This window comes from Dermacentor andersoni, chromosome 6 (genome assembly GCF_023375885.2).
Source record: "Dermacentor andersoni chromosome 6, qqDerAnde1_hic_scaffold, whole genome shotgun sequence".
NCBI lineage: Eukaryota > Metazoa > Arthropoda > Arachnida > Ixodida > Ixodidae > Dermacentor > Dermacentor andersoni.
This window is the reverse complement of record NC_092819.1, coordinates 96,950,959-96,970,159: the sequence shown is the minus strand read 5'-3', so window position 1 is coordinate 96,970,159 and position 19,201 is coordinate 96,950,959. Positions and strand designations below refer to the sequence as shown.

Here is a 19,201-nt window from a genome sequence, read left to right as displayed (position 1 = left end):
GGTGCTAAAGTCCAATGAACAATTCGCCTCTAAGGAATAGAGAACGACTTCAGTGTAACGCATTTGCGTTTCCCGATTTCTCGCGTCACCAGAATGGCTAGAATCTTCTAAAGTTCACAGAACCACCTGTTGAGACATAACCGCCTTCGGCTGGTCGCTGCTCAATATTATATATCTCTTCAGGCTACGGGCAGACCAAACAACCCTCTGAGCCTTTCGCGTGAGCCGTTACCCTCGTTCGGTGGGCCCCCCGAAAGAAGAGCAGCGAGGCCCCGGGGACTCTCTTCGCAGCCGATTACGCACCATCCGGCGGACACGATCCGTGACAGAAAGCAGATCCTTCCCGCTTAGACCCCTCTTCCTTCTCGGGCCCTGGCTCGTCCAACGCCGTCCCTCGCTCCAGTTCCGCGCAAACAGCCTTTTCCCCCTCGCCCGCACATCGTCCACGCCAACGTCCGCACACACCCTCAGTCCCCACCCCTGCCGTCAATGCGAGCACTCGCGCACCCGGGCCGCCGCGCCACTCGAACTCAGAAACAGTCCCCCTCGAGAACTGCCCGGCTTCCATGTCTGTCTCGAAGGAGGCACTGCGGCCAAGAGAGCAGCAGCGTTCTCGTTTGCCCCCCTCTGGAAGCAAAACAGGCGGCCAGAGGACCTGCTGCCGCCGCCGCCGCCGGTCGGCCCAGGGGAGCGAAGGATGGGGGGGGGGGGGGGTCCTCTCGAACTTTGAACGACCCTCGTATATCATCCGCTGCTGCTCTTCCCAACTGCGGCAGCCGCTCTCCTTCGCCTATCCGACCGCGCCGCCCCGCGGCACCGAGCCCGACGCTACGAGACTGATGGTACGTTCCTCAGCTCTTGCCTCCTCCGGAGTCCCTCCGTTGCACTCACGACGCTGCAGCCACGGCCGCTGCTGATAAGGCTGCCACGCTTTCTCCGCATTTTACGGCCCAAAAATAAAGCGGCCGTGGTCGCCCGAGCCTCCTTTAATTTTTTTTTTTTTTATCTGCTTCGCTTCTACCGGGCCTCGCAATGCGCGCCGTGTAGCACTGATCGAGGGGGCCGCGGTTGAGCGTATAACCGTTTGGGGCATGATGGGAAATCATTGCTATAGCGAGGGCGTATATCGTACCTGTTGGCAAGGTCGTGCTCCGTGAGTGGTACTGTGAGTGACGATCACTTGAGCGACTCCAGTGTGGCCAGGACTAACACGGGCGAGCATTTATTTCTCTCGAGTAACCAAGTCATGCTCCGGGGCAGTGAGTAAGATGCAGCCGTACAAGGGATAGCACAGCCTATCACGATTAAAAAAGGAAAGAAATAAACAAAGTAAAAGCAAGACACTCACAAACAACTGGAAACCACAAATCAGCAGACGAACACGCCTGCAAGTGAGAAGGTGGTCCTTCGACAGCAGGGTTTAGTCGCACGTGTAGCACTCTGACCACGCCTGAGCGTATGTTTCAGCGACGCAGAGTCGTGTCACAGCACGTCCGACGACTAGTCCATGCAGCGTCACGAAGGAATGCAGTGTGAAAGGCGCGGCATTTTCTTTGGCGTTATGATTCCGCGAACACTATTGCCGGAAACACTATTTGCTGCTCCCAGGGTTAAAAAAAAAAGAAAAACAGAACCTCATCACAGCCAACCACTACTGAGCGCCTTACATGCGCTTCGACTGCGCACTGCAGAAGTCTACAGACCACGATAGAGTGAGTTTGAACGGAAGTGACTAGGTCCGTTCCCTCCGAGACTGGGTGGCGTGCGACAAAGCCAGCGCACAAAGCCCGGTCCTCGGAGGCCGTGCTCGATTACAGCAAATGAACCTATATGTCAATTGCTGAGGTGCGTGTTTTGCAAAATTTCGAATACCGAATCGAATGGTGTCCTATTCAACTCGGTCTTCGAAGTGAACGGTCGCTATTTGTAATAACGAACAGATTTCGAACAGTTTCCGAACGTTTCAGTGCGTCAGCTGTGTGAGATAAGACTCAATATTGGAGCAAAGAAGCGACAAGTTTCATCGCTGCGGACATAGTATAGGCAGAAAACATGTTAACTTACGTAGTGGAACAGTCTGCGTTGCTCGGGGAGACAGGCTTTACCGGATATAAGGCGAGTATTGGCACTCTCCGAGGAGACCAATGTATGCGAACGAGTTTCGTATTCGTTTCCCACGCTCCGTGCGTGCTTATAATAAACAACGCTTCATAATATGCGATGTAATGATAGATACTTGTTAACTTTATAAATACAATATATGAATAGAGTTTTATATTAATCCTTAAAACGGTTGTTCATTATTCGAAAGCAATTCGAAAAAGTATTCGATGTTCGATTCTATTCGTTTGTATTCGGTCTCCAAAATTACTCTTCGCACTCCCTCGTCAATTTAAATACGCGTTTCTCGCTGCGCTCGCCAGCAGAGTAAGTAAATTGTATCTGGAATCGCTATGAGCGAACAAAGTCGTCCATCAAGAGATGGATTCATACGTACTTTGAATGTTAATTATTCAAGAAACAAACAGGCCAGTAAAATAGATTCGTTGCAACACTCATTAGACATACCTGGACACTATTGCGCTGTCTGATACACATTCCTTTCGTAATGTTTTTTTTTTCTCTTGTTCGCAGCCAGACGCCCAGAGAGATATAAAACCCTTCGGGCCCCTTTGGTAATGATTCTTTTCGTTCGAACCATAATACATAGTACGCCGACAGAAAGTCCCGGTTTCTCCGTACACCGTCATACGTACGCTGTTTGCACAACCATACACTCTTCTAAGCATTCCGGCCAGGCCTCTTCCCTTGCGTCTCGAGTCGCTTAAACCAGAAATGCCGTCGCAACTTTTATGCGTGCCGCCCCACAAGCGGAAGGCGACGCATCGCTGACACCCTCTGCCTTCTTTTATTCACTCGACTTCTTCATCGCGCGCCTTTGCCGCAAAGCAATAAAAAAAGAAAGTGTGGGTGTAAAGGGGGGGGGGGGGGATACAACAACGGCGTACATAACATGTGAGCGAGAGTTATTTACACGGTGTGTGCCACCCGAAGAACACGCGAAGCGAAGCCGTTGTTCCGGATCACGTAGCTCCAATAACTCTTCCGCTTCGAAATCAAAGCGTGTCCCAGTTCGTAACGACCGGCTGGAGAAGGAGCGAAGGAGTTTTCGAGGCGAGAGGGGGTCGACGCAAGAAGAAACACACTTCGGTCGCCATCCGCAACCGCTGAACTTGAACGGCACGAACCAGTCTACTTCGTTTTTTTCTTCTTTGTATCGGTTTTCCGATAGGTGCACAGGTGCCTGGCGTGCGGTCGTGTTTCACCTAGCATGCATTGCGCGTAGCTTTCCCAGAAGGCCTTCGATCGGTCATAGGTACGATTCGATCGAGAAACAAGTTGTGTTAGTGGCTGGTTGTACCTAGAAACCGACGAGCACGTCAAGGACGCTCGTCCAAGAGTTTATGTGTATCCAATTTGTTCTTCGGTGTAACAGAACTTGTTGGTTTCGAAAGCCTCGCTCGTTTGAAAGAAAACCAGTTAGCAAGAATTAAGCGAGATAGAGAGACAGAAAAATTGATGACTATTTGGCAGGAGACCACCGACGGTTTCTAAACCACTTCAGAGTACTGGAGCGCTCAGTTGTCGCTCGCTGTTAGTGAACATCAAGTGTACAAAAAGAAAAAGAAAGAACACGCCCTAGTAGCGACGAGACTATATACAGCTCAACACAGGTATGGATCGGAAACCAGTTTTAAAACTCCGGGTGCAGGTAATTTATTTGTTCGCTTTCGAAATACTCACCCCCCCCCCGTCTTTCTATTCAGAAGCTGACCCTTTCGAGCAACGCGTGCAGCCACCAAAGCCACTGACCCGCAAAAGCGGGTGAGAGTTAACGGAATAAAAAAAAATCGCTTATGGACCAAACTAACCAAAACAAAAAAGAAATAAAAGAAAGAAAGAAATAACCAACGAATCAATGCCGCGTGAAAGAGACGGACCAGTCTGCGGAAGAAACGGCCGGCATCGGGATCGAAAAACCGCCGAGCGGAAACACCCGGTAAGCAGAGTCAACAAAGATCTCGCGGGCCGCACAAGAACAACGGTTCCTCGGCCCCCACACTCTTCTAACGTAGTACATGGGCACCTCAGCCTCCTCTCGCCGTTCCACGCTGTCCCGCCAACTCTCCTCCTCGTCCAAACTTCCCACCCGCGAGGCAGCCCTGCCCGCAGAAAGCGCGCGCGCACACAAGGTGCCCAGGGTGCTCGGACTCGAGGCAGGCCGTAAATCTTCTATCTTTAGGGTTTGCCATGTTTTGCAAACGCGCCCTCTCCTTCGCCCTCTCACCCGTGGTCCGTCCGGCCGCTCTCTCTCCGCGCTTTCACTCGCTCCGTCGGCCGCAGCGCGCTGCTGCAGCTCTTCTGCACGTATAGGAAAACGTGCAGCGGTATGTATATATCCTCCCCCGCACCACCACTGGTCTGTTTTACCGTTTCGCTCCTACCGCGGCAGTATACGTTCCGTGGTTTTTGTTGGCGCGAACGTCTGCGTTCCGGCGATGCCTACGTGGCCCTTGCTCGAAAGCGAGACGCAAATACAGCGCTCTGCCAAAACTCGAAGTACCGATGGCGAACGCCGATCTGCAGGTAGAATGATGAACGAATAGCTTAGAAGCGAGCTAATAACTGACGGAGTGATAAAAGGAGAAAGGAACGCGAACAAATGAAGTGATCAGAGCTGAGAGAAAAGTGTGTGTGTGTGTGTGTGTGTGAGAGAGAGAGAGAGAGAGAGAATGCTGTACGGGTGATGTGAAAACTGTATTGAGTATCGAACGAAGGGGGAAAGAAGGAAACATTGCGACTGACAACCAACCGAAGAGCTCCTCCTCATATTCTGGTCTGTACTTCGACGCAGAGTGAATGCGGAGGGAGAGCGAGAGAGAGAGAAAGGGAAAATAAAGGAGGCACTAAATGAAAGGCACGTATCTCTATATTGGCAGCCTGTTGTAGGAAAGATATGAGACTGGGAGAAAGAGCATAATGAAGCTTAATGAAACAAGAGAACGTACAAAGGAATCGCGACAAAGAAATAAAAAATAATACGCATATATTGAAGGATAAAGAAAGAAAGCTTGTACAGAGGCGTATATCCGTACAACAGAACGACAACGATACAATGAAGACGATCGCAAATGAACCGCTCGAAGGGACCGTGATTCGCGCTAACGGGGAGCCAGTCCGCAACCGCGAGACCGTGTCACACGCGCGCGCTCCAGCGCTGTCCCTGCAGCAGAAAGTGGAGCGGCCCCAGCTGGTTCGAGGCGCAGCGGGAACGTCGTTCTGCCGAATGTCTCCTCTTTCTTTCTTTCTTTTTTTGAGAGGATCGTATATGCGCGTCGAGGCCTCCGCCGGGCGCACGCCGCCTTCGCATATATGCGTCGGTCGTGGGGAGCGCTCGCTCGCGCACCTCTTTTAGAGGAACGGGAGCTGCGTGAAAGGCTTCCTCCCGACGCGTATATTGCAGGCACGCAGGCAGCTGCGACCCCGACACCTTGTCACGGAGAAACGCGTCCGCCACACCACAGCGCCAAAAAGACGAGCGTTTTGTATATATAATATACTATACGCAGAGACAGGAAGAGAGTGTCCGCGTGCGTGTGTGCGGTGGCGCAAGCGGTCGTAAAACTTCAAGCACGGGCGGAACATGAACGCATACGTGAGGCCGGCGTGCGTGTAGTTTTAACGGAGGCGGGGCGTTGAAAGGCGCCGAGAACCGCGGGAGCTTTCTTTTTCGCGCTGCCTTTGGCTCCCGTTGGATACGCGATGCCGCGTTCGCTATATATATGTTACGACGAACCGACAGTCGAGGCAGGAAGGGAATCAAAAGCGGTGAAGAAGGAACACAGCCCGTCGATGCCACTTCCAACTATAGGTGTCTGCTCAAAACGCTGCATACGTGTATACGGTATACGCACCTGCTCATAAACGTCTTCGGAATGAGTAAACCGGCGAAAGTGCTTGAACATACTGCGCGGCGCAGACGCGGAGCCTCGACTCAAATGAAGCGCTCGCTGCACGGGCACCCAAATGATGCAGTTCGCCTCAACGTTTATATGCCGCGATGCGCTGGAGCTTCGTCGCAATTCCCGTACACTGAAACCTTTTGTCAGCAGGCGTACTTAGAGTGTATAGCTTGTTAAATTCTGAGGAACGCCGACAAGGCCTACCAACAGCTTCAGTGTTTTCTTTCTTCCTGTCTTCTCTCTCTCTCATGCTGCTTGTGTTTCGTATCTCTTGTGTTCCGGTCATGCGCCACGACGTCCACGATGAAGTATAATACAGGATCGTTCGATTCACCGCTACTCTCGCCTCCGTTACTGCGCCACACTGACAAGCTAGCCGAATGCATATAATGCCGGCAGCCACGCTCGAAAGTGACTCGGCAAACAACCTGTTGCGCGCGTGCTTCGCGTGTGTAATGCAACGCGGCGTGTGCATAGAGCGCTGCATAATATGTGCCCCCGAAGCCGAGATGCGCGGCTTGTGAGACGCAGAGTCAGCAACGTGATAACGTTTCACCTCATTGCGAGTGCGATGGCAGAGCGGCGGTCCTTTCGCTGCAGGCCTCATTTTGAGAGAGTTAACCCATTGTATACACATGCACTCTTTATGCAGTTATATCTCATTTTGTTGTGTCAGGAATTTACTATATGGAGGTTGTTTCCATAGGCCGCTTGCATCCGTTTACATATAGGCCGCGGCAGAAGACGATCTCAATGATGGAAATACGTAGACTGCACATCTTCTGCTACATGTGCAGCCATTTTGTTGCCGTATGTGCGCTATATTACCAAAGCAAAATGCAAAATTTACTTATTTTGTTATAGCGAAAGTTTGCTATACGGAGGTTGTATCACGTAAACTAACGACGACATACAGTAACGCTGGCTGCATCTAGACTTCACCTCCTCGTTTCATTGTCAGCATTTCTATGCTGTATATTAGGCTACTGGTAACGGACTATCAGAACGAAACGCTTTATACCAACCCATCATCGACATCTGAAGGGAAAACGCGCGAGCGATTTATGAGGCGTAGCTACGCTTTCGCTTCTCAATCGCTCCGCCATAGGACCCGATTCAACGCAACTCAGTTATATCGCCCCTTTTCTTCTCGTCGTATGGCAGTTTTGTTTTGTGGAAACTCAACTCGCAGCTGACGATGTGGCGTCACGGTTCTCCTTTTTTCTCACAGCGCTCTCGCAGACGCATGTGGCCCATTTAACACGCGCCATTCCAGTTCTCCCAGGAGTCCCTTTAAAGAAACGGGTCTGGGCAGAGTCGTTAAAGCGTTGAAAAAATGTCACCCTTCAAGTATGCACACTATATAACAGCCACCACAGCGCAGTGCATACATGCATCGGCCGCCGCTGCGAGCGAGGCGGCACGCAATTTCCGGAACTCGGTCGTTTGTTTCTCGCGTTATCATTCTCCGTATCGTATATGCGCGGGGGTAATTCTTTCTCTCTCTCCTATAGTTCGCACTTGCACCCGAGCGACCGCGGCCCCAAGCGTGAACACACGCGCGCAGCCAGGAAAAAAGAAAGAAAGAAAAAGGAAGGGACTTGCAAACTCGTAAAATCCACGCACGCAGCGGCGCTGGACTGTTAATCAAAAAAGCGGCCTGCGTGGCGCACGCGGCGCGTACTAATGAGTTCGCCAGTTCTGAAACGTCATAAAAAATCATATATATATATACATCAAGACCGATGCCTCCGAGACAGCCAGAAAAAGAACGTTTATCTCCGTCTTTGTTTAGGACGGCAACAGCTGCCGCTATGGAGCCGCCGTTTCACTATACGTGGATACTTGAGCGTCGGCAAGTTGCCCTTCGTCAGTCCCGAGTGTGGTTTCGGAAAGAGACTCGAATTTGGAGAGGGCAGAGCAAAAGTGAACTACTAAATGAATGTGGAATCAAAACGCAACGTAACTTAACCTAACGTTAGGTGATGGTAAGACACGTGCCTGACAAGCGTCGTGGGGGCACCGTGGTGCGTAATTTGAGGGTAACGTAGGTTTCGTTGAATATGAAAGCGACCGCGCAAACAGGTGACGAAACGAAAAAAAATGATGAGCGTAACGTTAAGATACAGGAAGACGGTGGCATGCATGGATCAAAGAATAAACGGGTGTAACTGGTATTATAGTTGAGAAGAGGACAGGTCATGTAATGCGAGGAGCAGGTTGTAGTATAATCTGTTAAGTAATAGACTCGGTGGCAAGGGAAGGAAAACGCGGTCAAGGATGGCGAATGATTGGGTGGCGTAGTGGGGTTGGGAAATTGGCAGGCATAGGGTGGAGTCGTTCGACACAGAACACGGGTAATTGTAAATCACAGGGAAAGGCCTTCATTCTGGCAGTGAATGAAAAAAATGCTAACAGTAAAAGTTAAACATGTAAACGCAGTTTCTAAAGCGCTGCTGTTATACTGCAGTGAGAACACTATGATGAGCGACTGAGAAGCACCATGGAGAATATTCCAGTTAATTGTTTCTCTCGCTTGCGTTTTGCATGGATCCGTAACTATCCACTGGCTAAGGATCCTTGTACTACCGTCTGCATAATGCGTATGTGTATAATAAAGCATTGCTATCTCTGAAACAAAATAAGCTTATAGTTTTATGCACACTTGTGTACCTCACAGCTGTGCTTTTTTTGCAGATATGTGGTAGTGAGTTTATTCACAGGGTAAGTGAGTAGCTTGCACATCGAGTTGTGAATTATTCATATGACGAAAAGTTCCGGGTGCAAAGACAATGTGAAAGCTACAAGAACACGACGATTCGGATGTATACCGAAGGTTGATGGACTTAAGTTCAAAGAACATCATAAGTTAGAGCGCTTCGTTAGGACAGCCTCCGGGTGGTAGTGACTGCGAACACATTGTTAGCGAAGACAGCTAGCCAATGACAAAACAGTCCTTACGAACGAATATAGTCCGATGAAATTTCTGGCAAGCTGGTAGGAGGACTTAAGCGTTAATTGTCTTCAAAGTGACGAGTGCTCGAGTTTTGAAGGAAGGTAGATGACAGTAGCTATTAGGGCTGGTTAGCGTTCTTGTAGGAGCAGATAAAAAAATCTTCGTACGTTTAGAATCCTGATGCGTCATGTTAAAAGAAAGAAAAAATTAACATGGCGGTTAATCAAAACGTTGACCGTTCGCCCTCCAATCAGTTACATATATTTGCTTGATGTATGTATGTATGTATGTATGTATGTATGTATGTATGTATGTATGTATGTATGTATGTATGTATGTATGTATGTATGTATGTATGTATGTATGTATGTATGTATGTATGTATGTATGTATGTATGTATGTATGTATGTATGTATGTATGTATGTATGTATGTATGTATGTATGTATGTATGTATGTATGTATGTATGTATTTGGTTTAGCATCCCCAAGGAACACTGCGACTATAAGAGACGCCGACGTGGTGTCCTCCGCATAATTTCGACTACCTGTGGCTCTTTAAGGTACGCCCTTAAGTCAAACTGCACCAGCGTTATTGAATTTCACCCCCAACGAAATACGGCCGGCCCAGCCAGCAATCGGGCCCACGAACCTTGCGCTCAGTAGCCAATCGCCGCAGCCGCGGAGCCACCGTTGCGGAGTAAATAGAAGTTTGACATTAATTTCCACCGCTGGTTATCAAAGGCGTTTCGTCCAATGTACTTAAGCACCCGCCACTTTTCTGATCATCATCATCCATCCCAGTAGTTTCACTCCACCTTTCTCTTCCCCAGTGCAGAGTAGCAGACTAGGCCAGACTAGCTCAGGTCGACCTGTCTGTCTTTACTATCATCAATATATATATATATATATATATATATATATATATATATATATATATATATATATATATATATATATATATATATATATCTGGTCAAATTAATGAAAGGAGAGCTTAGAAATAATAGTTCACCAGTCGAAGCCTAAGTTAGTGCTGATATTTAGTGTCACTCTAAAAAGGATAGCGAGAATGCTAGCCTCTGAACAGGCGAACATGCAAACTGAAAAAAAAAATAGAGAGGGTGGGGGGAGGGGCTAGGCTGACAAAACCAATTCGCAGCCGCGTAAGCGCGAAATAAGTTCGGGTGACGTATTTAGGGCATACATGATGGGGTAGGGGGTAGGGAAAGGGGCTCAGAGAAGAGATGCTTACATGCGCAGCAGGTAAAATACTGCCACGCGCGACTCGCGCGCGTGTATCACTCGTCGGCCAATCGCCTCAATTTTCGCAGCACCTCATTTGCATATCCGCGAGGCGGAAACAGAATGCGATGGCAGGATGAGAAACAATGGGAGACCGAACGAGCATAGACAGACAGAGAGAGGGGCGCGAATGCCTTCGACAGGTGGAACGTAAGGAAAATAGTTGACGTTGCACGTCTGCTGACTGGGATGTACGAGGAGCGCTCACGGAGAGAAGTCGAGGGCATAGGGGGAGGGGGGGTATAGATGGTATACCTGCCACATCATTAGCCGAACGCGATGAACGCTGCGAGAGTTATTTGACGCGTAACGCAATGACTCATGCGGAAAGCCGCCGGAGAAACAAAACCGAAGCCAAATGTGCGAGGACGAGTACGTATATTGTTTAATCCAAGCAGCGGCCGAAGCGAGCGCGGAAATACGAGGCAAGGCGAAACAAGTGAAAAGCTATGGGAGGCGGAAGAAGCGGTTCGAAGGCGCGGTTCGGCTTCTGTGGCCCAGTAACGAAACGCTTATGCGTGAGCAGTCCCGGTTCGCTACCCCGAAGCGCCAAAACAAAGGGACGGGACAAAACAATCGAGCATTCAGAGAAACAAACGAAGTACTATAGTACAGAAACGCCTTTTCCGCGGGCAGGGAGGCAGGGTGCTGGCTCCTTGACGCGCGGGGCAAGTGAAACAAAGAAGCAAACAAACAATCAAAGAAAAAAAAAAAAGAAGAGAGAGATAGACGCACCGCGGTCTGGAGAACGCGAGCAGAAAACAAACAGGTCTGCCGGGCGTGGAAGTCTGGCAGCAGGAGCCATCATTCAAAGGCAAAGGCGGCCCTGGAAAATCGTGCGGCTGTACATCACGGGGCCGTAATGAAGGGACACCTGCTTGCTCGCTCGCCTCCTCCTCCCCCTCCTTACCCTGGCCGCCGTCGTCGCTGGAACACGCGTATGCGCGGCAGCATAGCAGCAGCAACTTATAGGAAGGGTCTTTGCTAGCTAGGCCTGCTTTCTTTTCGTTTGGCTGTTATTAGTTGCCGCCAAGGGTGTACACGTCGCCCCGGCGAGGCCCCCGTGTTCCTGCAAATTGCGAGACAGAGCGCGCGCTGCTGCGCCGTGACAGCGGCGAAATGAACCGAGACACAAGGGTTGTACACAAGCCACACAAGAGACCGGGGGCTCCCGCCTCGCCCTTCCATTCTGTTCGGGGCTTGTGTCTTTTGTGCGCAGATGCGCCCCCGACCCATGCAGTCCGGGAGAGCGCTCGGCAACTTGGCCGCGCGATATGATGAAGGGATCAGGTTTGACATAATCACTGCACGCGCGCAGGGTGCCGCATAACACCGAGGTATGTAGGAAGAGCCCCTTATTGAACACGTCCCCTACGTGACACTTTGCCTCAAAGCTCAAGGCAGTGACCTCGCAGCAGTGGGCCGACACCGGATTTTGGCGCCCCGTGAGCCCTTTGCACCAGCAGCACTCTCAAACACCTGTAAAGAATGAATTAATGGCCTATGCTAAACATGGCCGAAGTTCTTCAGCTCGAGCGACAACCTTACCGTCAACAACAATCCCAGTGTCCGGCTTCGAATAACACATACCATGTTTCCTTTTTCTGCCCGGTGAGTATTTCACCGAAGCCAACCGATGTTTCACTTGCTTATTACGTAGAGAATAAAGTACAAATGCTACAAGCGGCTTCCACCCCCCCCCCCCTCTTTTTTTATGCTATCATTCTTGTTAGAATGATTGACCTGTCAGAGCACTAACGTGACCTCAGGGCTACCAACATCGGCGGCCCGTGTGATGGCGTTGATACGTGCTACTCGGGTGCAGGAGAGGGACGGAATCGAGATATATGGCGGGAGGACGAAAGCAGCACAAATAAAAAAAAAAAATAAAGGGGGCAAGATGGTACTGATCCTGCTGATTTCATCGCAGGTGCTACGAAAGTGAACGAATTTCTAATGGAAAGACACTCATTTTAAATGCAATACGCGGAGAGAACGGGAAGGGTATGGATGATGTGCAGGTGCGTGTGAGTGCACATCAAGTTAAAAAGAAAGAAAAACTGGTGTGAGGAACGCAAGGTAATAGTGAAGCATGTGCGAGGATGTTCGTGCTGCTTCGAGCAGCACGATGACATTACATACCTGACACCACCTGCATTCCTGTGGTATACAGATGACATTACCCATGACGGGATCAATGTTCTGCCCATAAGCTGAGCGCCGTGTCCCGAGTACCGTAGATATTCGTTCAATCAGCAGAAAGCGTAACATCACTTCGGCTAATCCTGCACCACACATCACCCGCCGTGGTTGCCCAGTGGCTATGCTGTTAGGCTGCTGAGCACGAGGTCGCGGGATCGAATCCCGGCCACGGCGGTCGCATTTCGATGGAGGCGAAATGCGAAAACACCCGTGTACTTAGATTTAGGTGCACGTTAAAGAACCCCAGGTGGTCGAAATTTCCGGAGTCCTCCACTACGGCGTGCCTCATAATCAGAAAGTGGTTTTGGCACGTAAAACCCCATAATTAAAAAAAAAATTGCACCACACATTTCGGAAAGTGATTTTCTTCTTCTCTAAGTACCATTCTAGGACAAGCTGACTTACGAACGTCCACAGGCCGGCATTATTTTAAAGTTGGCAGGGGTAACGATACATCTTCGGAGCTTTCTGCTTGACCGTTGCGTCCCGTATAGCTTTGAACTATCTCTGCACACGCAGTCTGCGTGTTAACGTTACTGACCGGAAAACACGTGATTTGCCAGCCAGCCACGGTGGCTCAGTGCTGTGTGACGCTCTGTTGATTAACAGTAAGTCGCAGGTTCGACCCCCCGCCGGGGCGGCGGCGTTTCAATGAGTGCGGAATGAAAAGAAAAACCTTCGTGCACTTCTACTTATGCGCACGTTATCGAAGCCCAGGTGGTATAAATTACCCTGGAGCCCCTCCACTAAGGCGTCTCTGGTAGCCCCCTGTATTGCTTCGGTACTGTAAACTGCGTTAGCAGAGGCGATGGTTGTGCAGATGCACAGAAAAAAAAAGAAACTTATTTACTAGTTGTTTCTTTTTTTTTTTCAGCAGTTATTATCTTATGCACGTGTCTTCAACACTTCAGCAGTCATCTTAACACAACACGTATTCCGTCGCAATGTGATCCACGACCGCCGTCCCTCCCCTCTAAGATCAAGGTCAGCATAGTCTGTAGGCTGCCACGTAGCCTACAGTCTGTAAATAAACGGTAGCTGGTCGTTAGCGCCGAATCAACAGCGGTGCGAGTGGCAAGCGAGCCTCTGGTGGGAAGGGGCTTTGATCGCTCTCTAACCTATATTGAATAAAGTTATCTCTCTAACCTAGGTTTCTCTACCTGACTAACCTATGATAAGTATACGTGTCTATCACCTATACATACTCCTCCTATGGTCGTAATGCGTAGTTACGTTGTTCTCCCCCGATAGAAATTAACATACGATACGCGAAGACAATGAAGATAAATGCGTACGGTTTGCCTTCTAGAAATTCGGCGAAAGGATGTTAGGCGAGTGCATGGTAATAGTGGTGTAGCCTACTGCAGCTAGCAGCTGTGCTTACGCACTCGGCGACGGTGCTGTCCGTTTTAAGTCCGTCACTGTTCCCATCTCCTCGCGAGAACTTCAGGCTTTTTAAAATATGTTATTATGAATTTTTTTTTTTTTACTGCACCACGGTGTACGAGAAGTGGTCGTAAACCAGCAACGACACGAAACAAGTTAGGTGATACCGACAGCTGCCCTTGTGTGTAGCTGCTGCAAACTTCACTGAACAGACCAATTACCCCCCCCCCCATACACACACACACACCTCGTTTACTCATTTTGACTGAGTAGCAGCCGATACCATTCTGTTAACCAAGGATTGTACTGTTCCTGAAGTTATTACCAAGAACAAAATAAAATCGGGTTTGGGGACTTGACTACCCGAGGGCCGCATAGTGGATTGTGAGGAATACCGCAGTGGATGGAAGCGGTGGAATAAATTTCGCCACCTGTGGTTCCTTACTGTGCATCCAAATCACGGTATACACGAGCGTTTTTGCATTCCACTTCGGTAGAAATGTGGCCGTAGAATCAAATCCGCTACCTCGTGCTCAACAACACAGCGTCACAGTCAGTGAGCCATCGTGATGGTATCGGAAGGTCAGTTCACGCGTGGGAGAGCTGACCAGTGGCATATTAGTGTGGCAAAGCAACGCGACAAAGCTTCACCTCATTGCGATGTGCAAGGAATAGTGGTGGTCATTTAGTTGCTTTCAGCGCTTCACGAGAGCTACGCTATCGAAGGATAGCACTTTTCGTGGAGTTGTACATCTTGTTTCGTTATATCGAGCATTTGTTATATGGAGGTTCTGTCCTGTACGTCCATATCCATTTTAGATAAGCCGGCAGAAGATAGAATGGGACACGCGACCTCGCACTCTGCACCAGAACGCCCTAGCCACTGGGCCAACACTGAGGGTGCGTACAAGGCTACGAATTTGTGCGTACAGTTTACGTCCAGCAAGGGCGTCACTAGTACGCGAGGGACGTCGTTATGCCGAATAGCGTGCATTGCACTTAACAACAGCGTACATTATTACAATGTGCACTTCTGAAGAAACAACCTTCTGCCTTTCTAGCTGCGAAATGACTCGGGGAGTTTCTTGTTGAATATGTTGCACAACTATATGCATCTCGGGTCGTTGTGTAAAGACTGTTTTACTAGAGCCATAAATTGGTATTGATGAGGAGTACAAGCCAATAAGTCCTGAATTGCCATTTTGCCTCTCGGCCAATGGATGTGCATACCCGCCGCGGTATAGTTCATTGTCCATGGCATTGCGCTGCCAAGCTCAAGGTCGCGGGTTCGAGCCGCAGCAGCAGAATTTCGATAGAGGCGTTATGCAAATACGCTTGTGTATCGTGCATTCGGTGCACGTTAAAGAGCCTCAGCTGCATGGTGGAAATTAATACGGAGTACCCCACTACGGCGTGCCGGATTGCGGCTTTCGCACGTAAAACCCCTGAATTTAAATATTCTTACATGGCTATGCATCTTCGTGGTACATTCATACATTACGTTGGAAGAATGAACAGTACGCTCAATAGATCGTTTTCAGTTAACAAAACAGACCCCACACATTGTGTCCCACTCTCTCTCAGACATTTACAGTGTGCTGACTGAAACTAGGTAAGTAGGTAAAGGCATTAGCTTTTAACTGCGAGAGAGATCTTCCAGTACTGCGTCCGTGATGACATCGGCGCCAATCATCTATATAGAAGGTGCAGGGTGCGGTGTCATGCGGATGTATGCACAGTTGGTTAGGCTGTATGCAAAAGCAAAGCCACTTGGCACGAACGAGTGCGAAAAACAGCACTGCCGTGAGCATTACCTAAAGGTGATGCGAATATTGCGCGAAAAATTTCCATATTTTCAGCGGGAGATGTTTGCTAAAGGAATCCTCAATATATAAACGTCAAGTGATTAGCGTTTTCCTTCGTCTGAAAATCCGGCAAGCTTTCTTTTCAGCCACCAATGACCCTCGAAAAAAAAAAAAAACTTTTCTTGAATACAATACGGGTACACAGGTCTTGAATACAGTATACGGGTATGCCAACACAGCGTGACGCCACAGATTGCTTCACCGTTCAGACTTGTAGAAAGCTGTTATAAAAAAAAAAAAATGCTACACAGCGAGTTATGCGCACAAGGAACGCAAAAATGCGGGAGGGAAAGCGCGCGACGAGCTGTGCGGCGTCGAGGGACAGAGGAGCAGGCTATGACGTCACGGGCAGCTCCCTACGCGGGAAATTCAAAAACGCATAACACGTTCCCACGCATATCGGTTCGAATTACGCTTCTATGACGCCATTCTTTGAACAGTCTACGTCCGCCGAAAGCGACATGTCCTATAACGTCCCCCCCTTTTTTTTTTCAAAGTTAATGTTACCGGACGACCACTTTACGAAGGGTAAGCAGCGAGAAGTAGCGGACTGCCTACGTCCGTCCTCATTCCCTCACCACAAACATCAACCCACAGCGCAGAGCTCCTCTTGATAATACACATGATGTTTGTCATCAGTGGTAGAAATTAAACAGCCGTAGTCGACGAGACCGTTCGCACAAGCAATATGATGACGCCTTGAAAGCAACTACAAGGCTTTCAACGACGACGAGGAGCTTTTCTATGCACGCTCACAAATGGGACTGCAATAATCGGTGATTGAAAACACAGGAGAAACACATCAGTTATATCAAACAGCATATATTTCGCCACAGCTAAACGGCTCTGTACAAATACGTGCTCGGATCGGGCGCAGCCCGGGTGCTCTGTGCGTTCAGCACCCTACGAGGACTTTTAGAACGCAGTTATGCTATGTATCTATGAAACAGTATGTACAAAATGACGGCTATTTACACTATGTACAAGGGAGGATCGCACGCGACCCTGATGGGCAGATATTCACTGGGGAGCCTTTTGTCGGCAAGTTCTAAATGCAATAAAGGAAGGGTTCTCGCCGCAGCTGCTGTCCTTGTTCCAGAGTCTCTCGACGTAGCGCAGGCAAGAGATGAGTCCGACGTGGTGATGATGATGTGTAATCCAAATGGTGTGTGCTAGGCACGTCACATGTGGAGAACGAAAAAAAAAAAAAAAACAGAGTGCACTGCCAGGACGATGTCTCATTGTTCGAGGATGATGCAGTTCGCGGCGAGTTTCCACTACCGTCAGACGGTCGTTTCAGAACCGCCTTTCACCCTGAACACACGCTTGTACTGCTGCTTGTCCGCCGACACAGTTCGTTTCAGCATGGGCTTCTGTTGTTGCTGCTGCTGGTAGACGTGCGCGGCGGTGAACACGACCTTGTGCTGCGGCGGCTTGTGCTCCACGTACTGCGGCGAAGTGGGCCGCCGGCAGGCGTTGAGCGACGCGCGGCTCGACCAGGTCCAGACGCCCGTCGTGATTCCCACCACGAGCGCCATGAAGATGCGGAGCGTGAACACTTCCACGTTAGGCCTAAGCGCCGAAGACGCGGCCTGCCAGGCGTCGCGGTACGTGTACTCGTAGATGTACGACGCCAGGACGCAGGTGGCCGGAATCATGTAGAGGACGGCGAAGATGCCGACGCGGATCATGATCAGTTCCAGCTTGTCGGCTTTCGGCGCGTGGCCCATCGCGATGGCGTCCCGCGTTCGCAGCATTACTATGAATCCCCAGAGGAGAAACAGGGCGCCGACGAAGAGGTAAACGCTGGACGGCAGCACGACGAATCCGAGCAGGGCGGCGGTGTTTTGGTTGCCGACGAAGCAAGTGCCCGTGAGTTCGTCGGCGTCCACGACGCGCATGACCAGGATGACGATGGTCTGCACGGCCGGCAAGACCCAGGCGAAGAAATGGAAAGCGGTCATGTGCTTCTGGACGCGCTCGTGACTCCAGCGCAGGCCGGCCGACAGGAACCAGGTGACGGTCAGAACGACCCACCAAGTGGCACTGGCCATTCCGAAGTAGTAGAGGAGCATGAAAACCACTGTGCAGTTGATGTTGTCGAGGCCCTCCTGGATTAGGATGGACACCTCGTGCTGGCTGTCCATGTGACAAGACACGGTCGAGCGGCCCAGCAGCAAACGCACGAAGTACGCCAAGCTGTAGACGTTGTAGCAGCCGCTCAGGTAAATGATGCAGCGCTCCGGGTAGTGGAAACGGCTCGGGTCTATCAGGAAGCTGATGAGCGTGAAGAGAGTGGAGAAGAAGCAGAAGCAGGCCCACAGCGTGGTCCAGATCTCGGCGAAACGTTTGTTCTCCTGCGTGAACAGGATGTCTCGATCACACAGGTGAGCGCAGCGCTGCGTGCTGTTGATGTAGTAGAAGTAGCGTTCGCCGTAGTGGTATGCGTCGCACAGTCCGCGCTGCCGGGGCCTCTCAGGCGGCGGCTTTCGGTTCAGCCGTGGGGGCTTAGGCCGCAGTCCCGGTCTGTAGCGGTCACTTTCGTCCGGCGCAGGGCCGTCCATGCACATGTGCCGATGGTTGTTCTGTGGCGGGAACTTGGAACAGTTCAGCGCCGCGGGCCAAGGAAATCCGAACTCCTGGAGCACGGGTTGACACCGGGAGCGCACGCTTTCGCACAGCGGCCGGCATGGACCGATGGGTTGGGGCACCTTCTCAGTGCACATGGGGACGTACACGGAGCAGAGGAAGAACTTGAGCTGAGATGCGCAGCCGTACTGGACGAGAGGTTTGAAGGTTTGCAGTTGCAGTTGCGCGTCCTGCTGTAGCTCGTGGCCGACCAGGTTGGGCATGCCAGTAACGTTGTATCCGATATCCTTGCACATTTCGATGCGGATGGGTTCGCATATCCGTCCGGTATCGGTGACCGCGCGGCACACGGGCAGGAGTAGAAGCACCACCACCGCCGCCACGGCCGCCGCTCGACGCCACGGACTGCAGCAGACGGCGGCGGAGGCCGAGCGCCTCGGAGCAGACGACGTCGCCATGACCGCGCCTCGGAGCAAACTACTGTCGCGATTCACTGCGCTTGCACTGATGAGTTCGGCTATGATACCCGTCCGGGGGCCATCACAGTCGACACGCGGCACACGAATGACGGCACTAACAAGCAGACAGCACCTATATGACGGAGGCCCGGGCGCATTCTTTCTCGAAACTCGAGGGTTCCCCGCCGCGCGTTATCCTCGAGCAAGTACAAAGCTGGGCGGACCAATGAGCGCGTTCCTCAGGAGAGGCTGCGAGAGTGGCGGCGCCAGTGCCCCGCCTCACCTCCTCTCCACGCGCGCGCCTCCTCGCCTCTGCGTTCGAGATTAACGAGGTGCGTGCGCGAGCGCGCCCTTTTCAGTGTCGTCATTCCGTCGATAGATGGCGCCACGCAACAAACAACCTGCTGCTGCTCAAGC

The 19,201-nt window shown here is 50.7% G+C and overlaps 1 protein-coding gene across 1 annotated transcript; it reads right to left on the bottom strand.

Annotated features, from left to right (window-relative positions):
- Positions 1–16,539: 16,539 nt before the first annotated feature.
- On the bottom strand, positions 16,540–18,994 carry LOC126523075 (frizzled-4-like). Its single transcript, XM_050171933.3, has one exon. The coding sequence runs from the start codon at positions 18,782–18,784 to the stop codon at positions 17,021–17,023; it is 1,764 nt and encodes a 587-aa protein (XP_050027890.1). The 5' UTR covers positions 18,785–18,994; the 3' UTR covers positions 16,540–17,020.
- Positions 18,995–19,201: the final 207 nt, after the last annotated feature.